General features: G+C 46.5%; 1 protein-coding gene across 1 annotated transcript in view; it reads right to left on the bottom strand.

Annotated features, from left to right (window-relative positions):
• Positions 1 to 3128, bottom strand: part of CECR2 (CECR2 histone acetyl-lysine reader) — a 35490-nt gene extending 32362 nt beyond the window's left edge. Inside the window, exon 1 of the mRNA XM_066590982.1 lies at positions 3015 to 3128. Coding sequence (XP_066447079.1) covers positions 3015 to 3128 — 114 coding nt within the window. The remainder of the gene's footprint in view (positions 1 to 3014) is intronic.
• Between the last annotated feature and the right edge of the window lie 15404 nt (positions 3129 to 18532).

Genomic DNA, 18532 nt, shown 5'->3' with positions numbered 1-18532 from the left:
AGTCGTAGAGATCAGTCACATGACTTAAGACACCATAAAAAATTGTGTCCAGCAAGCAAAGCGTTAATCGCCCCCTTATCAGATCCAGGAACTGCATTTACACTACAAACAGCTTCATATTATCCTGCAAAGTGACAGGAGGGGACAAAGGCTTCTGAGAGAAGGAGGAGGGGAGGTGGTGAGACCCCCTCAGAAGCAAGAGATTCAATTAACCCATCAGGAACAGAGTGACCCCATAGGAGATACAACTGTTACAATGTATCTGACATCCGTTCCTGGAAAAGTTGAGTGAAGACCAATATGGGTGACCCTAGAGCTCTGGATGAGAGGTCTGGACTCTCATGGCCACTCAGTCATCTGGGAAAGTGGAGTGATCCTCGCCGTGCGCATGCAAATTGGTTTGCACCCAGCTTTTCCTTTTCAGGAGGGGCGAAACTGGAGCAAAAGGAGTTAACAGAGACAGACGCGCCTGCACTCCCCGCCCCTGGTTGTATTGTCCCCTCCTAGATGCCGTGCTGCCCCTGGAAGACACAAAATCCTAGAACAAAACAAACAGAGGGGTTTCCCCGGAGTGAGAGACCCCCGGACCCCCACCCACCCCTCTCCAGGCACAGAACAAAACCTCGCCATTATATCCAGCAGACTGCATCCCAAAAGACAGCACAAGGAAGGGGGCTGCGGTGTAAACCCCACCATCACCAGCTGAAGCCGCCGCACCAAGGGTTAAATTCCCTTGTCACCCCTTGGGACCAGAAGACACAAGTCTGCCCTATTATAAAGCGCTCAGACACAGGATTTGGGGAATATTTTCCGCAGCGGAAAGACCATGCCATTGGTACGGATTTCACAGCAGATTTGCATCAGACTTCGATTGAAAGGGTGAAATATGCCCTACGTTAACACGCCATAAATGTGCATTTACACAGATGATTTTCTTGCGCAACTTTTGTGAGATCAGAAATCGCACGGGAAAATAACCAGTTATTAAAGAAGTACATTTGCGAGTGTGACTTTGTTCTCGCAGCGATATGAGAAGCAATGCAAAAGAAAAATCGCAGCATGTTCTATTTTTGGGCAGTTCCTTTGACAAGTCGTCTATCCTTCCCTAGGGGAGCAAAAAAAAGGATGCTATGGGCGACTTTTCACATGCTTCGAAATCACGAATGTAAGGGTGCGATGCGTTTCCTTGCAAAAAGTATCACACTTTTACAAGTGCGATATTTCACCTCCTGACGGTATGTTCACACAGCAGAAAATCTGCATCAAAACCAGTGTCATTCCCATGTCAAAATTCACAGTAATGCTGATTTAGGTGCGCAGAAGGGGTGAAGTCTGAAGCGAATCTGCACCAATGATGCAGGTTTTGAAGCGGAGATCATGTAGATTTGAGTGCGGATTTTCCACTGCAGAAATTCTGCATCAAAATTCAAACACATTTAAGCTCCCATTACTTTTAAAAGACTATTTCAGTAAGTAATGCCCAAACAGGACACGCTGAGTTTTTTCAATGTGCGTGAAAAACGTGAGTCTGAGTAATGCAGAGCACATATACGTCTGTTTGAATGACCCCTAACACATGGTCCTTGACGTGGACTTCATCTGATGATTCGCCATTGCAAATCCATAGCGTTCCCTAAGCAAATTCACATGAAAACCCACATTAGAGATGCGCAGAATATTCCGCAATGCATGAAAGCACCCTAACTGGATCTCTATGAAGTCCACCCAGCTTTCCCTAACGCCTGAATGGCAAAATATAGCAACCGTTTTCCTTTCACTATTTAATTGAACTTCTCCAAGCAGTGGGTGGCCATGTTGGTTGCCACCCAGCTTTCCAAGTCTCCTGACCATTCAGGAGTCTGAGAAAGCTGGGTGACAGCTGCAGGAACAGTAGCAGTACCCATAGGTGTTGTCACCTAGCTTTCGAATACCCCTGAATTTCTTGTTCGCCCACTTGCCAGCAGATGACCAGGAAGAATCACCATCCCAGCGGTTACTCAGCTTTCCTAAAGGCTGATATCACTAAGTAGCACCTGAAAACTTGGAGACAATCAACGGTCACAAGTTTAGGGACAAATCCAAAGATGACCGTACTGTCCGTCTGCTATTTCTAACCCACGGTCAATTTATCAACTCCTACCATCGATTTTTAGTGGTCGGAAGCGAATAACGCACAAATATCCCAACAAACTTTTATTCTGGGCAGAGCTTAAACTCTAATGAGTTAATCACAGCAGTTGAGCAGTTCAATTACATGCGCCACAACCAGATCTAACCCACAATCTGGTGCCCAACGGGCGAGTGCTAATAAAGTTAGCCCGTGGAGAGGCAGCTGTGGGCATACAAAACCCCAAAAAAGGGGGCAAAAGAAAGTGATGGGTGAGACTCCAGAACAGTTGGGGTACTTGAGGTATAACATTGGGGTCACATTGCTCATCCTAGAGAGCTGACCCCAACAAGAAAAGGAAGTATCACCCACAAGCTCATAACCACATCCCCCTTCCCCCAAATCCTGCCCTCTGCGTGACCCCAATATCTCTCTGCCTTCCGACATTGGGTGCCCCCCTCACGGTCATTAGAGACTCCTGGGCTTTGATCACCCAAACGCTGACAGCGATGTGACCCCGTTATCCCAATTATAGGCCACTTTCCAAAACTATGACCCCAGGAAGTGATGGCACAATAAGCACAATAAGACCGCGACCCCATAATGACATCTCCCACAATGATCAGGACCCCAAACATCCCCCCAACACTCAGATGCCCCCTGCTGGGTATCAAGGGTCGGAGGGGTGTGCAGCAATACTCCACGGGGGACCCCAGTATGGCAGGGTGCTATGGGAGCATATTGGGGTGCTCAAGACTGGGGGGACAGTTACTCCCATCACCCCCAGGACAGTTACACCCATCCGAATAAGTTGAACCCTTGCAGCACAGGAAATCGCTCTCGCTCCGGACTTCCCCCACCTCCCAGGACCCGATGACCCCCACCGGGCTGCGACTCCCGGACTCACCTCGATCTCGAAATCTGGCAGCTGGAAGGCGGTGCGAAAAAGCGAGCAGAAGTGGGCGACAGCCGGGACCCGCCAGCACGAGCGGAGCTCTCCCAGGGCACCGTCCGGGGGCATCCCGAGGGCAGCACCCCGGGCACAGCGTGCGGGAGCGGCGGCCACAATGTGAGCCCCGGCCGGGGAGGAACAGATGGGACTGGGGGAGGGGCCGGTCGCACCGCCCACTACACACCCACACGCCCACTCTGATAATGACACGCCCACCCACCCCGATACGGGGATAATGCTAACAGGAGTAGTAAAGATCATCATCCAGTACACTGATAGCAAACTTCCTAGTAATGCTACTCATCACCACCAGCATCCAGTACACTGATAGGAAACCCCCTAGTAATGCTACTCATCACCACCAGCATCCAGTACACTGATAGGAAACACCCTAGTAATGCTACTCATCACCACCAGCATCCAGTACACTGATAGAAAACCTCCTAGTAATGATACTCATCACCTGCATCATCAAGTACTCTGATAGCAAACCTCCTAGTACTGCTACTTATCACCACCATCATTATCCAGTACTCTGGTGGGAAACCTCCTAGTAATGATACTTATCACCATCATCATCCAGTACACAGATAGGAAACCTCCTACTAATGATACTCATCATCTCCATCACCGAATACACTGATAGGAAATCTACTACGGTAGTAATGCTTCTCATCACCACCATCATCCAATACACTGATAGGAAAGCTAGTACTGATATCACCATCATGATCCAATACACTGATTGGAAACGTACTAGTAATAATACTCCTCACTAACATCATCTAGTACACTGACAGGAAACCTCCTAGTAATGATACTCATCGGCACTATCATCATCCAGTATACTGATGGAAAACCTCCTAGTAAAAAAACTCATCACCACCATCATCCAGTACCCTAATAGAAACCCACCTAGTAACAATACTCATCACCACAGTCACCCACTACACTGATAGAAAACCTCCCAGTAATCATACTCATCACCACCACTACCCAGTACACTGTGTCCAAAGATATACGGCAACGTTTCGATCACGCCATGTGATCTTTCTCAAGTCAGTACACTGATAGGGAACCTAGTAGTACTAAGGGTGCGTTCACACGAGCGCATAAACGGCGCGTTTTTGCGCCCAATCGTATAAACGTGACCATCTGAGGCATTGGTTTCCAATGTATTCGTTCGCACGGGCAATTTTACGGCGCATAAAAACGGCAACCCGAAAAAAAAACGGAACATATGCGACCGAAATACGCGGCAACGCATATTCGATGGCCGAAAAGACCGTTTGAAAAGTAGGAACAAACGAAAATACGCTTTCTAGCTCTGGTCGTGATCGGCGAAAAACGTTCTTTCAGGCGATTATACGCTGCACTCATGCGAACGTAAATACGCCTACGCTCGTGTGAACGCACCCTGATACTCATCACCATCATTATTCAGTATACTCATAGAAAACCTCCTAGTAATGATACTTATCACCTCCATCATCCAGTACACTCATAGAAAACCTCCCAGTACTGATACTCATCACCACCATCATCCAGTACACTGATAGGAAACCTAATACTGATACACATCGCCATCATCATCCAGTACATTGATAGGAAATGTACTAGTACCGATACTCATCACCATCATCATCCTGTACTCCGGTAGGAAACCTCCTAGTAATAATACACCTCACCAACATCATCCAGTACACTGGCAGGAAACCTCCTAGTAATGAAACTCATCAACACCATCATCCAGTACACTGATTGTCAACCTCCTAGTAATGATACTCATCACCACCATAATCCAGTACTCTGATAGGAAACCACCTAGTAATGATAGTTATCACTACTAACATCCAGTACACTGATAGAAAATCTCCTAGTAATCATACTCATCACCACCATTATCCAGTACACTGATAGGAAACCTAATAATGATGCACATCGCCATCATCATTTAGTACACTGATAGGAAACCTAATAATGATGCACATCGCCATCATCATCTAGTACATTGATAGGAAACCTAGTAGTACTAATACTCATCACCATCATCATCCAGTATACTCATAGAAAACCTCCTACTAATCATACTCATTACCTCCATTATGCAGTACACTGATAGGAAACCTAGTAGTACTAATACTCATCACCATCATCATCCAGTACACTGGTAGGAAAGCTACAAGTACTGATACTGATACTCTGATAGGAAACCTACTAGTAATGATACCCATCAGCATCTTCATCCAGTATACTCATATAAAACATCCTAGTAATGATACTCATCAAAATAACAATCAAGTACACTGAGAGGAAAGCTAGTACTGATATCACCACTAGAGATGAGCGAGCATACTCGCTAAGGGCAATTGCTCGAGCGAGCACTGCCCTTAGCGAGTACCAGCCCGCTCCCCTCTGTTCCTCTCCGCTCTCCCCCGCAGCTCCCTGCTCGCCGCCGGCACCCGAGCCTTTTGTCTCGAGCGGGCAGGTACTCGCTAAGGGCAATGCTCGCTCGAGCAATTGCCCTTAGCGAGTATACTCGCTCATCACTAATCACCACCATCTTCCATTACACTGATAAAAGATCTCCTAATAATGATAAGCACTGCGGAATATGTTGGTGCTATACAAATAAAGATTATTATTATCACCACTATCAACCAGTACACTGACAAGAAACCTCCTAGTAATTATACTTATCACCATCATCATTCAGTATACTGATAGGAAACCTGCTATTAATGATAGCCATCACCATCATCAATCAGTACATTCACAGAAAACCTCCTAGTAATGATACTCATCACCACCATCACCCAGTACTCTTATAGGAAACATAGTAACACAGTTAGTTAGGCTGAATGAGGACAATGTCCATCTAGTTCAGCCTGTTTCAACCCCCTTGTTGATCCAGAGGAAGGCAAAAAAACCCTTAAGAGGCAGAAGCCAATTAGCCCATTCGGGGGAAAAAATTCCTTCTCGACTCCATAATGGCAGTCAGAATAATCTCTGGATCAACTTTTGATAGTTCCTATCTGAATGTAAGACCCAGATCAACAACCCACCGGTCACCTAATGTCTATATCCTGTAATATCATAGTAACATAGTATGTAAGGCCGAATGAAGACAATGTCCATCTAGTCCAGCCTGTTATCCTCCTGTGTTGTTGATCCAGAGGAAGGCAAAAAACCCCAAGAGCAGGAGCCAATTAGCCCTTTCGGGGGAAAAGATTCTTCCCGACTCCCTAATGGCAATCAGACTAACCCCTGGATCAACCCCTAATAGTTCCTACCTGCCTGTATACCCGGATTAACAATTAACCTAAGATTTATATCCTGTAATATCCTTCCGCTCCAGAAAGACATCTAGTCCCCTTTTAAACTCCTCTATGGATTTTGCTATCATCACATCCTCAGGCAGAGAGTTCCACAGTCTAACTGCTCTTACAGTAAAAAAAACCCTTTTCTGTGTTGGTGATGAAACCTGCTTTCCTCTAGACGTAGAGGATGCCCTCTCGTTACCGTCGCAGTCCTGGATATAAACAGATCATGGGAGAGATCCTTGTATTGTCCCTTCGTGTATTTATACATAGTTATTTGGTCACCCCTTGGCCATCTTTTTTCTAGAGTAAATTATCCCAATTTGGATAGCCTCTCTGGGTATTCCAGTCCCCTCATTCCATGTATTAGTTTAGTTGCCCTTCTTTGAACTCCCTCCAGCACTGTAACATCTTTCCTGAGCACCGGTGACCATAACTGTACACAGTATTCCATGTGAGGCCTGACAAGTGCCTTATACAGTGGGAGGATAATGTTCTTGTCCCTCGCCCCTATACCTCTTTTAATGCACTCCAAGACTCTATTAGCTTTTGCAGCAGCTGACTGGCATTGGGTACTCCAGTTTACATAGTAACATAGTATGTAAGGCTGAATGAAGACAATGTCCATCTAGTCCAGCCTGTCTATCCTACTGAGTTGAGCCAGAGGAAGGCAAAAAACCCCAATGCCAGAAGCCAATTAGCCCTTTTGGGGAAAAAATTCCTTCCCGACTCCCTAATGGCAATCAGACTAATCCCTGGATCAACCACTAATAGTTCCTACCTGCCTGTATACCCGGATTGACACTTAACCTAAGATTTATATCCTGTAATATCCTTCCTCTCCAGAAAGACATCAAGTCCCCTTTTAAACTCCTCTATGGATTTTGCCATCACCACTTCCTCTGGTAGAGAGTTCCACAGTCTAACTGCTCTTACAGTAAAGAATCCCCTTCTATGTTGGTGATGAAACCTACTTTCCTCTAATCGTAGCGGATGTCCTCTTGTTACCGTCATGGTCCTGGGTGTAAACAGATCTTGGGAGAGATCCTTGTATTGTCCCCTCATGTACTTATACATGGTTATTTGATCGCCTCTTAACCTTCTTTTTTCTAGAGTAAATAGTCCCAATTTGGATAGCCTCTCAGGGTATTCCAGTCCCGTCGTTCCATGTATTAGTTAAGTTGCCCTTCTTTGAACCCCCTCAAGCACTGTGACATCTTTCCTGAGCACCGGTGACCAGAATTGTATGCAGTATTCCATGTGAGGCCTGACAAGTGCCTTATATAATGGAAGGATAATGTTCTCGTCCTTCGCCCCTATACCTCTTTTAATGCACCCCAAGACTTTATTTGCCTTTGCAGCAGCTGACTGGCATTGGTTACTCCAGTTTAGTCTATTATCCACTAATACCCCCAGATCCTTTTCCATGTCACTTTTCCCCAGCGGTACCCCATTAAGTGAATATTTGTGACATCCGTTTCTCCTGCCCATGTGCATAGTCTTGCATTTTTCAACATTGAACTTCATTTGCCATTTTCCTGCCCAAGCCCCCAGCTTGTTTAGGTCCTTTTATAGCCGCACGTTGTCCTCCGTTGCATTAATTATATTGTATAATTTAGTGTCATCTGCAAATATTGATATTTTGCTGTGCAGCCCCTCTATCAGGTCATTGATAAATATGTTGAACAGAGTGGGGCCTAATACTGAACCCTGTGGCACCCCACTAGCGACTGTGGTCCAATCAGAGTACAAACCATTTATTACCACCCTCTGCTTTCTATCATTGAGCCAATTTTTTACCCACTTACACACGTTTTCGCCCAGTCCGAGCTGCCTCATTTTGTATATTAGCCTATTATGTGGCACGGTGTCAAAGGCTTTAGAGAAGTCCAGATATACAAGATCAATAGATTCTCCCAGGTCCAGCTTAGAGCTTACTTCATCGTAGAAACTGATCAGATTTGTCTGACATGAGCGACCCTTCATGAATCCATGCTGGTGAGGAGTTATTCCCTTATTCTCCTTGAGGTACTCATCGATGGCGTCTCTCAGAATCCCCTCGAAAATTTTTCCCGTTACTGAAGTGAGACTTACTGGCCTGTAGTTACCAGGCTCACTTTTGCTCCCTTTTTTGTAAATTGGAACCGCGTTGGCAATGCGCCAATCCAATGGTACAACACCGGTCTTGATAGTGTCTAGAAATATTAGGTATAGTGGCCTAGCTATCTCGTCACTTAGTTCCCTTAGTATCCTTGGGTGTAATCCATCTGGGCCGGGCGATTTATCAATTTTAGTTTTCTTTAGACGCTTCCGCACCTCCTCCTGCGTTAGGTATGAGATATTTTGTGAGGGCTTCGTTTTATTCCCCTGCATCTCGTGTGGCATTTCCTTTTCGTTTGTGAATACACTTGAGAAGAAACTGTTTAGTAGATTTGCTTTCCCTTCGTCATCATCAATGATTTCTCCTGCATTGTTTTTTAAAGGGCCAGCGCTCTCCCTGCAAATCCTTTTGCTGTTAATATAGTTGAAAAATAGCTTCGGGTTGTTTTTGCTCTCTTTGGCGATCCGTCTTTCTGCTTCCTCCTTGGCAGTTTTGATCGTATCTTTGCATATTTTGTTTTTTTCCCTGTATGATTTTAGCGCTTCTTCGCTGCCATCTTGCTTTAGTAGTTTGAACGCTTTCTTTTTTTCGTTTATTGCCCCTCTTACCGTCCTGTCGAACCACATTGGTTTCCTTTTAGTTGAGTTTCTTTTATTTTTAAAGGGAATGAACTGCTCACATGAGGTGATTAGGATCCTTTTAAACTTTTCCCATTTGTCCTCTGTACCGTTATTTTTGAGGATGTTGTCCCAATTAATGTTACCGATAGTAGTTCTAAGCTCATCAAATTTTGCTTTACTAAAGTTTAGTTTCTTTGTCGCTCCTTGATAAGGCTTCCTATTGATTGACAGCTGGAAGTTGATTATATTGTGGTCGCTGTTCCCCAAGTGCCCCTTAACCTGTACCCCCTTTATTCGGTCCGGTTTGTTAGTTAGTACTAGGTCCAGAGTGGCTCTCCCTCTTGTTGGTTCCTGCACAAGTTGGTTCAGGTAATTGTCTTTAATTACTCTCAAGAACTTATCACCCCTATGAGATTTGCAGGTTTCCTTCTCCCATGTTATATCTGGATAATTAAAGTCCCCCATGATAATTACTTCGTTGCGGTTTGATACCTCTTCTATCTGCCTTAGTAGTAAGTTTTCAGTTTCTTCTGTTGCTTTTGGTGGTCTATAGAAGACCCCTATCAGGATTTTGTTATTTTTTCCTCCCTGTATTTCTACCCACAGAGATTCCACCTGTTCGTCTCCTACCCCTATATCCTCCCGTAGCCTCGGCTTCAAGTTCGATTTGACGTACAGACATACCCCTCCCCCTTTCTGGTTCCTTCGGTCTTTTCTGAAGAGATTGTACCCCTGCAAATTCACCGCCCAATCGCACTTATCATCAAGCCATGTTTCCGTAATTCCAACTATATCATAGTTTTCATCAGTCATTCTCGCTTCAAGCTCACCCACTTTACCGATCTGACTTCTTGCATTCGTGGTCATACAATTTATATCATTTTTTTTTGTTTTTTAAATTTGTTTTGTTGCTATTCGTACTTATGGCTGATCTATCAGTTCTAACTGTACTAACCCCACCCCCTGCTCGACCCCTATTCCCTTTGCTTGGACCCGGATCGCTAGTTACACTGGCTACCCCACTATTTCTCATTTTACCCTCCCCCCCAGTCCCTAGTTTAAACACTCCTCCAGCCTTCTAGCCATCTTATCCCCCAGCACAGCTGCACCCTCCCCATTAAGATGCAGCCCGTCCCTACGGTAGAGCCTGTAGCCGACAGCAAAGTCAGCCCAGTTCTCCAGGAACCCAAATCCCTCCTTCTTACACCAACTCCGGAGCCACTTGTTTACCTCCCTAAGATCCTGCTGCCTTTCTAGTGTGGCTTTAGGTACAGGTAGTATTTCCGAGAAAACTACCCTGGAGGACCGTGCCCAAAGCTTGGATCCTAAGTCCCCAAAATCATTTTTGAGGGCCCTCCATTGACCTCTAACGTGTTCATTGGTGCCAACGTGCACCATGACCGCTGGATCCTCACCAGCCCCTCCCAGTAATCTGTCAATCCGATCCACGATGTGTCGAACTCGAGCGCCAGGAAGACAACACACCGTTCGACGATCCCGGTCTTTATGGCAGATTGCCCTCTCTGTCCTAATAATTGAGTCCCCCACCACTAGAACCTGTCTAGCCTGCCCTGCACTCCCCGTCCCTGTCTCACTGGAGCAGTCATCCCCCTGGCGTTCAGAGGGCATGTCGTGCTGCAGCGGTGCTGGCTCTGTAATGGGATCGCCCTCATCTGCCAACGTTGCAGACATGTTGGGTTGTGCCAGTTCAGGACCAGCCTCCCTGGATCTATTCCCTCTACGCCTCCTTCTATCTGACACCCAGCTGACTGCCTGCTCCCCCTGCTCTTCTGTGCTGCCATCCGCCCCCGCCTCTACCCCAGCGAGTGCCAAACTCCTTTCCGTGTTGTCAATGGCTCTCAGTGTTGCCAGTTGCCCATTTAGATCCAGGATTTGGGCCTCTAAATGTGCGACGTGCACGCATCTTGCGCAACAGTATGCACCCTCGATCGGCTGATCAAGGACCGCATACATTGCACAAGTAGCACACTGGATGACATTGCCAGGCATGGAGCTCATCCTAATGGGGATCTACAATTTACTTGTGGAAGTAGTGAAGATAGACTTGTTCACACTCTGCTCACACGCTGCTACAACCGCTCAATCGCTGACCCGCTGCTGCAACCGCTGACCCGCTGCTGCAACCGCTGACCCGCTCACACGCTGCTGCCTCCGCTCACACGCTGCTGCAACCGCTCACACGCTGCTGCAACCGCTCACACGCTGCTGCAAAAATCCCCGCCTCCTGAAAGGGCTGTGCAGATTGGCTGAGCGCTCAGCCAATAGCAGCTACTGCATAGCTATTGGCTGAACGCTCGGCCAATCACACATAGCTCGTAGCTATTCATTCATGAATAGCTAAGATATAGCTATTCATGAATTAATAGCTAAGGGCTATGTGTGATTGGCTGAGCGCTCAGCCAATAGCTAGGCAGTAGCTAGGCTGAGCCCTAAACCAATCTGCACAGCCCTTTAAGGAGGCGGGGATTTTTAAATCCCCGACTTCTGAAAGAGCTTAATAGCAGTGCCGGGGAGCCAGCAGGAGGACGCAGCTGAGCGCAGGAGAGGTGAAGAATTATTTTATTTTATTTTTTTTTTTTACACACTTTTGTCAAATTATCGGGGGTTTATATTTCAAGCCCTTCCCAGATAATCATTCTGCGGGGCTTGGCAGAAAGCAGTGCTTTCAATGGGATTGGCAGCAGTGCCGATCCCATTGAAAGCAATGGGCTAGAATGCCGGGGACTCCTGCCACAGCTGTTACAGCTGTGGCAGAAGTCCCTGGCATTCTCCATCTCTTTTCAATGGGGCTAGCGCTACTGCCGCTGGCCCCATTGAAAAGACTGGCGATATGTCGGCGTGATGCCGATATCCCGGCGTCATGACGATTTTTTTCTCGCACTGCGATGCGAAACTTTAACTTTAGAATCGCATCGCAGGGGAGAAAATATCGCCAGTGGGTGGGAGCCCTAAGCCAATTCTTTACCCAGAGACACACGTTTTCACTCAATCCGAGCTGTCTCATTTTATATATCAGCCTCTTATGCGGCATGGTGTCAAATGCTTTAGAGAAGTCCAGATATACTAGATCAACAGACTCTCCCAGGTCCAGCCTAGAGCTTACTTCATCGTAGAAGCTGATCAGATTGCTCTGACATGATCGACCCTTCATGAACCCATGCTGGTGAGGAGTTATTCTGTTGTTCTCTGAGGTATTCTTCGATGGAGTCTCTCAGAAGCCCCTCGAATATTTTTCCCGTTACTGAAGTGAGACATACCGGCCTGTAGTTACCAGGCTCACTTTTGGTCCCCTTTTTGTAAAGAAAGACATTTAGTCTCCTCTTCCTCTATGGATTTTGCCATCACCACTTCCTCAGGCAGAGAGTTCCACAGTCTCATTGCTCTTACAGTAAAGAACCCCCTTCTATGTTGATGATGAAACCTGCTTTATTCTAGACGTAGCGGATGCCCTCTTGTTACTGTTGCAGTCCTGGATATAAACAGATCATGGGAGAGATCCTTGTATTGTCCCCTTATGTATTTATACATAGTTATTTGGTCGCCCCTTAGCCGTCTTTTTTCCAGGGTGAATAATCCTAATTTTGATAGGCTCTCTGGGTATTCCAGTCCTCTCATTCCGTTTATTAATTTAGTTGCCCTTCTTTGAACCCCCTCAAGCACTGCAACATCTTTCCTGAGGACCAGTGTCCAGAACTGTACACAGTATTCCATGTGGGGCCTGACAAGTGCCTTATATAGTGGAAGAATAATGTTCTCATCCTTCGCCCCTATACCTCTTTTAATGCACCCCCAGACTTTATTTGCTTTTGCAGCAGTTGACTGGTATTGGTTGCTCCAGTTAAGTCTACAGTCCCCTAGTACCCCCAGGTCTTTTTCCATGTCACTTTTCCCTTGCTGTACCCCATCTTGTGTATATTGGTGACATCCGTTTCTCCTGCCCATGTGCATAACCTTAATTTATCAGCATTGAACTTCATTTGCCATTTTTCTACCCAAGCCCCCAGCTTGTTTAGGTCCTTTTGTAGCTGCATATTGTCTTCCGTCCTATTAATTATGTTGCATAATTTTGTATCATCTGCAAATACCGATATTTTACTGTACAGTCCCACCTAGTAATGATACTCATCACCACTAACATCCAGTACACTGATAGGAAACCTCCTAGTAAAGATACCCATCACCATCATCCAGTACACTGATAGAAGATCTAGTAATCATACTCATCACCACTATCAACCAGTACACTGACAGGAAACCACCTAGAAATGATACTCATCACCATCATCAATCAGTATACTCGTAGAAAACCTCCTAGTAGGAATACTCATTAACGTAACAATCCAGTACACTGATAGGAAACCTCCTAGTTATGATACTGATCACCACCATCATACAGTACACTGATAGAAGATCTAGTAATCATACTCATCACCACTATCAACCAGTACACTGACAGGAAACCACCTAGAAATGATACTCATCACCATCATCAATCAGTACACTCACAGAAAACCTCCTAGTAATGATACTATTCACCACCATCATGCAGTACACTAATGGGAAACCTTCTAATGATGATACTCATCACCATCATCATCCAGTACACTGATAAAAAACTTCCGAGTAATGATAGTCATCACCATCATCATCCAGTACACTGATAAAAAAAACCTCCTACTAATGATACTCATCACCATCACAATCAAGTACACTGATAGAAATCCTCCTAGTAATGATACTCATCACCACAATCATAATCCAGTACACTCATAGAAAACCTCCTAGTAATAAAACTCATCACCACCATCATCATCCAGTACAATAAAAGAAAAAAACACCTCCTAGTAATGATATTATCACCACCATCATCCGATACACTCATAGAAAACCTCCTAGTAATGATACTCATCACCACCTGCTAGCAATATTATTCATCACCAAGTTCATCTAGCACACTAATAAAAAAAAATCTCCTAGTAATGATACTTATCACCACCATCATCCAGTACACTGAAGGAAAACCACCTAGTAGAGATAGTCATTGCCACCGTCATCCTGTACACTCATAGAAAACCTCACTGTCAGGGATCTGGGGTCCGGGATTCCCTGAAAACAACCCACTACCCCTGTCCCTACCTACTTGCCCCCCTGGGCTAAGCCCCAGGGCGACAACTGGGCGACGGTCCCTACACTCACTAGCGGGGCACCGGGACCGATACAGACAAACACTGGAAACAAAGAACACAGAGGAGAGTCAGACAGTCCAAGTCGGCAACTGGAGGGTACAAGGTACAAAGGGCTCAGGCAAAGCAAAGTCAGGTCTAAAGTCCGAGGGTCAAAAGCCGGGAGCACAATCCAAATATGCGGGTGTAGCCTGGGGACAAACATACACTGGCAATGCTAGGAGGAAACAGGCAAGTTTAAATGCTGTCAGAACTCCTGCCCCAGCAGCTAATTAGGGCGGGGCCCTGCCAGCAACCAGACCCAGACATAAGGCAACGAGTGCAGAGATCCAGACATCCAGCAGCAAGTGCAGATCATCCTAGTCAGGATGTCATGGCAACAGGGACGGCATCAGCCGCATGCCCAGGAACTCGATTACCCAGACGCCGCCCCCTGAGCACAGGAGCATGCGCCCGGTGCCAGTGTCACGGAGACCCCGAGAGCCGCCGGCCCTAACAGTACCCCCCTTCTACGTGGGACACTGGACCCCCATGACCTGGAGCGGGCTTAAGAGGAAAGGCCCTGTGGAATAATCGGACCAGACGTGGGGCATGAACATCCCTGGCAGGAACCCACGTCCGTTCCTCAGGGCCAAACCCTCCCCAGTGAGCCAGATACTGTATTGAGCCCCGAACCCGCCTGGAGTCAACAATTCTCTCCACCTCAAATTCTAATTCTCCTTGCACCAGTGTAGGAGAGGGCGGGTCACGGGTGGGCAACACTGGGGTCACATATTTCTTTAACAAGCTTTTATGGAAAACATTATGAACCTTCCAAGAGCCAGGAAGGGACAACCTATAAGCCAGTGGGTTAATAACCTGCGAAATAGAAAAAGGACCAATGAACCGCGGTGCAAGTTTTAAAGATGGAACCTTCAGTCTCAGATTTTTTGAAGACAGTAAAACCTGCTCCGCAACCACAAAAGGTGCAGAGATAGGCAGTGTAATAAGAAACGCACTAAGTACCCTCTCCTGGGAACCCTGAAGGTTCTTACGAACCTGGGCCCAAAGTGTGCCCAGTTCATCAATAGCGGTATCAGCGGATGGAGTGTTCGAAACAGGAGGAGTAGAGAAAGCAAATCGAGGATGGAACCCATAATTACAGAAAAACGGCGAAACTTGGGAAGACGAATTGACATGATTATTGATAGCAAATTCAGTGAGAGGTAAGTAGTTCGCCCACTGAAACTGATTATCGGAAACAAAAAGTCGCAGGTACTGGATCAATTCCTGATTCATGCGTTCAGTCTGACCGTTGGACTCAGGATGGAATGCGGATGAAAAGGACAAATTAACATTTAGATTTTTGCAAAAAGCCTGCCAGAATTGAGCGACAAACTGTACCCCTCTATCTGAGAGAATACCCTCCGGAATCCCATGAAGCCGAACAACCTCCTGGATAAATTTTTCAGATAAATATTTGGCGTTAGGCAACTTACAAAGAGGAACGAAATGTGCCATCTTGGTGAAACGGTCAACAATGACCCAAATGACCGTGTTCCCAAGCGAGGGAGGCAAATCCGTTATGAAGTCCATGGACAAATGGGACTATGGTCTGGACGGAATGGGCAAAGGCTGAAGAGGACCTTCAGGACGTCTCCTGAGACTCTTCCCCCTGGCGCAAACCGGGCATGCCGTCACAAATGCGCGGACGTCTTTAGCCATAAGAGGCCACCAATACATTCTGGCAAGTAGTTCCTGTGTACCCTTGATCCCAGGGTGACCAGCTAAGACTGACACATGCGTCTCCTCTAACACCTTCAACCTTAACGGCAAGGGAACAAAAAGTTTGCCTTCCAGAAGGGCTTCAGGGGCAGATTGCTGAGCAGCATGTATCAGCGGTGAAAGGTCAGAGGAGACAGAAGCGAAAACCACTCCAGGGGAAAGGATAGTCTCCGGCTCCAAATCAGTAGGTTCCGGGGCACCAAAACTCCTGGATAAGGCATCTGCCTTAACGTTCTTTGAGCCGGGTCGGTAAGTAACTAAAAAGTTGAAGCGTGAAAAGAACATGGCCCAGCGGGCCTGCCGAGCATTCAACCTCTTAGCTGAGTCTAAATAAATGAGATTTTTATGGTCAGTGAGCACTGTGATCTGGTGTCGTGCTCCTTCCAGGAAATGCCTCCATTCCTCAAACGCCCATTTAATAGCAAGTAGTTCTCGGTTGCCTATGTCGTAATTTCAATCGGCAGACGAGAACTTCTTGGAAAAATAGGCACATGGTCTGAGATTCGTGAGCGTGGAGAAACCTTAAGACAGTACAGCTCCAATACCGAACTCGGAGGCATCTACCTCCAGCACAAATGGACAGGATAGGTCAGGTTGGATAAGAACAGGCGCTGAGGAGAAGGCAGCCTTCAGAGAGGAGAAAGCCGCAAGTGCATCCGAAGACCAGGTACTCACATCAGCCTCTTTTCTAGTGAGATCCGTTAAAGGGGTTGTCCCGCGGCAAAACATAATTTTTTTTTTACACAAACCCCCACATTGTGCACAGTAAAAACAAATCCATGTGTTATTTTTTTTTAAAAAAACGTCCTCTTACCTGGATCCCCGTTCTGCAGCTTTGAAGATTCTACTTTTAAAGATGGCGCCGCTGGTCTTCTCCCACGGTGCACCGCGGGTCTTCTCCCATGGTGCACCATGGATGTTCTTCTCCATCCTGCGCTCCACTGCCGATTACAGCCACCTCATTGGCTGATCGGCACCACGTGACGGAGGCGGAGCTACGATGACGCGGAGAAGAGGGAGGAGCCAGGACGCCGCTCGTGAGCCCGGACACAGCCACCAGAGGATTCTTATCTGCGCAAGCACCGACTGTTGCGGCGACCAGAGAAGAGGCTTTATCGTCGCCATGGAGACAGGGACGCCAGCGCCGGAGGGGGTAAGTGTATAACTTCTGTATGGCCAATATTTAATTCACGATGTATATTACAAAGTGCATTAATATGGCCATACAGAAGTGCATAGCCCCACTTTAAAGGCTTAGCCACCACGGAGAAGTTCTTAATAAATTTACGGTAGTAATTAGCGAAGCCCAAGAACCGTTGCAACACTTTCAAAGAGACTGGTTGAGCCCATTCCGTGATGGCCTTCAGCTTAACGGGATCCATCTGAATATCAGAAGGTGTAATGACATATCCCAAAAAGGATATTTTCTGGACACCAAAAACACATTTTTCAAACTTAGCGAATAACTTGTTCGCCCTAAGGCGAGTCAGTACAGTGTGTAAATGGGCACAGTGTTCTTCCCAGTTCGAGGAAAAGATCAAGATATCATCCAGGTAAACCACCATAAATACAGCCATGATATCCTGGAAAATGGCATTCATGAACCCTTGAAAGGCTGCCGGGGCATTGCATAAACCAAAAGGCATAACAAGATATTCGAAGTGCCCAAGCGGTGTATTAAAGGCGGTTTTCCACTCATTCCCTTCTTGTATACGAATCAGGTTATAGGCTCCCCTCAAGTCGAGTTTGGAGAACCACTGAGCCTCGGAAACCTGGTTGAGGAGATCAGGGATGAGAGGAAGCGCATACTGATTTCTGACGGTGATCTTGTTGAGTTCCCTGTAATCTATACAGGGTCGGAGACCCCCATCCTTCTTCTCAACGAAGAAGAACCCGGCCCCAGTAGGAGACTCTGAGGGTCAGATGTGCCCTTTGGCCAGACTGTCCTGAATATAGTCCTTCATGGACTCCCTCTCTGGAACCCTTACGTTGTAGATCCTCCCCTTAGGAAGTTTGGCAGCCGGGACCAGATCAATCTTGCAGTCGAACTCCCTATGGGGAGGCAAGACTTCAGATAACTGTTTAGAAAACACACCAGAAAATTCAGAGATGTATTCCGGTAACTCAATACCCTCCAACACCGAGGTATCCAAGTTCACCCGGCTCATGTGCCTGGAACACCGAGAGCCCCATTTGACCAACTCCAAAGAGTCCCAATTGATCACAGGATTGTGTTCCTTTAACCAAGGGAGTCCCAAGACTCGGTCCACAGACAAGTCTTTTATCACCAAAAATGTGCAGGCCTCGGTATGCACGGCTCCAATGGAACACTTTAACTCCGGGGTAACTAAATTGACGAGACTGGACCGTAATGGTGTGGAGTCTACCCCAGAGAACTGAATCGGGGGGTCTAAATGTACCATGAAACTAGAAATCTGCTTCACAAAATCAAAATTAACAAAAT

The sequence above is a fragment of the Eleutherodactylus coqui genome, chromosome 2 (assembly GCF_035609145.1).
Source record: "Eleutherodactylus coqui strain aEleCoq1 chromosome 2, aEleCoq1.hap1, whole genome shotgun sequence".
In the NCBI taxonomy this organism is placed as follows: domain Eukaryota; kingdom Metazoa; phylum Chordata; class Amphibia; order Anura; family Eleutherodactylidae; genus Eleutherodactylus; species Eleutherodactylus coqui.
The sequence above is the reverse complement of the archived record's forward strand: the minus strand, read 5'-3'. Positions and strand labels throughout refer to the sequence as shown.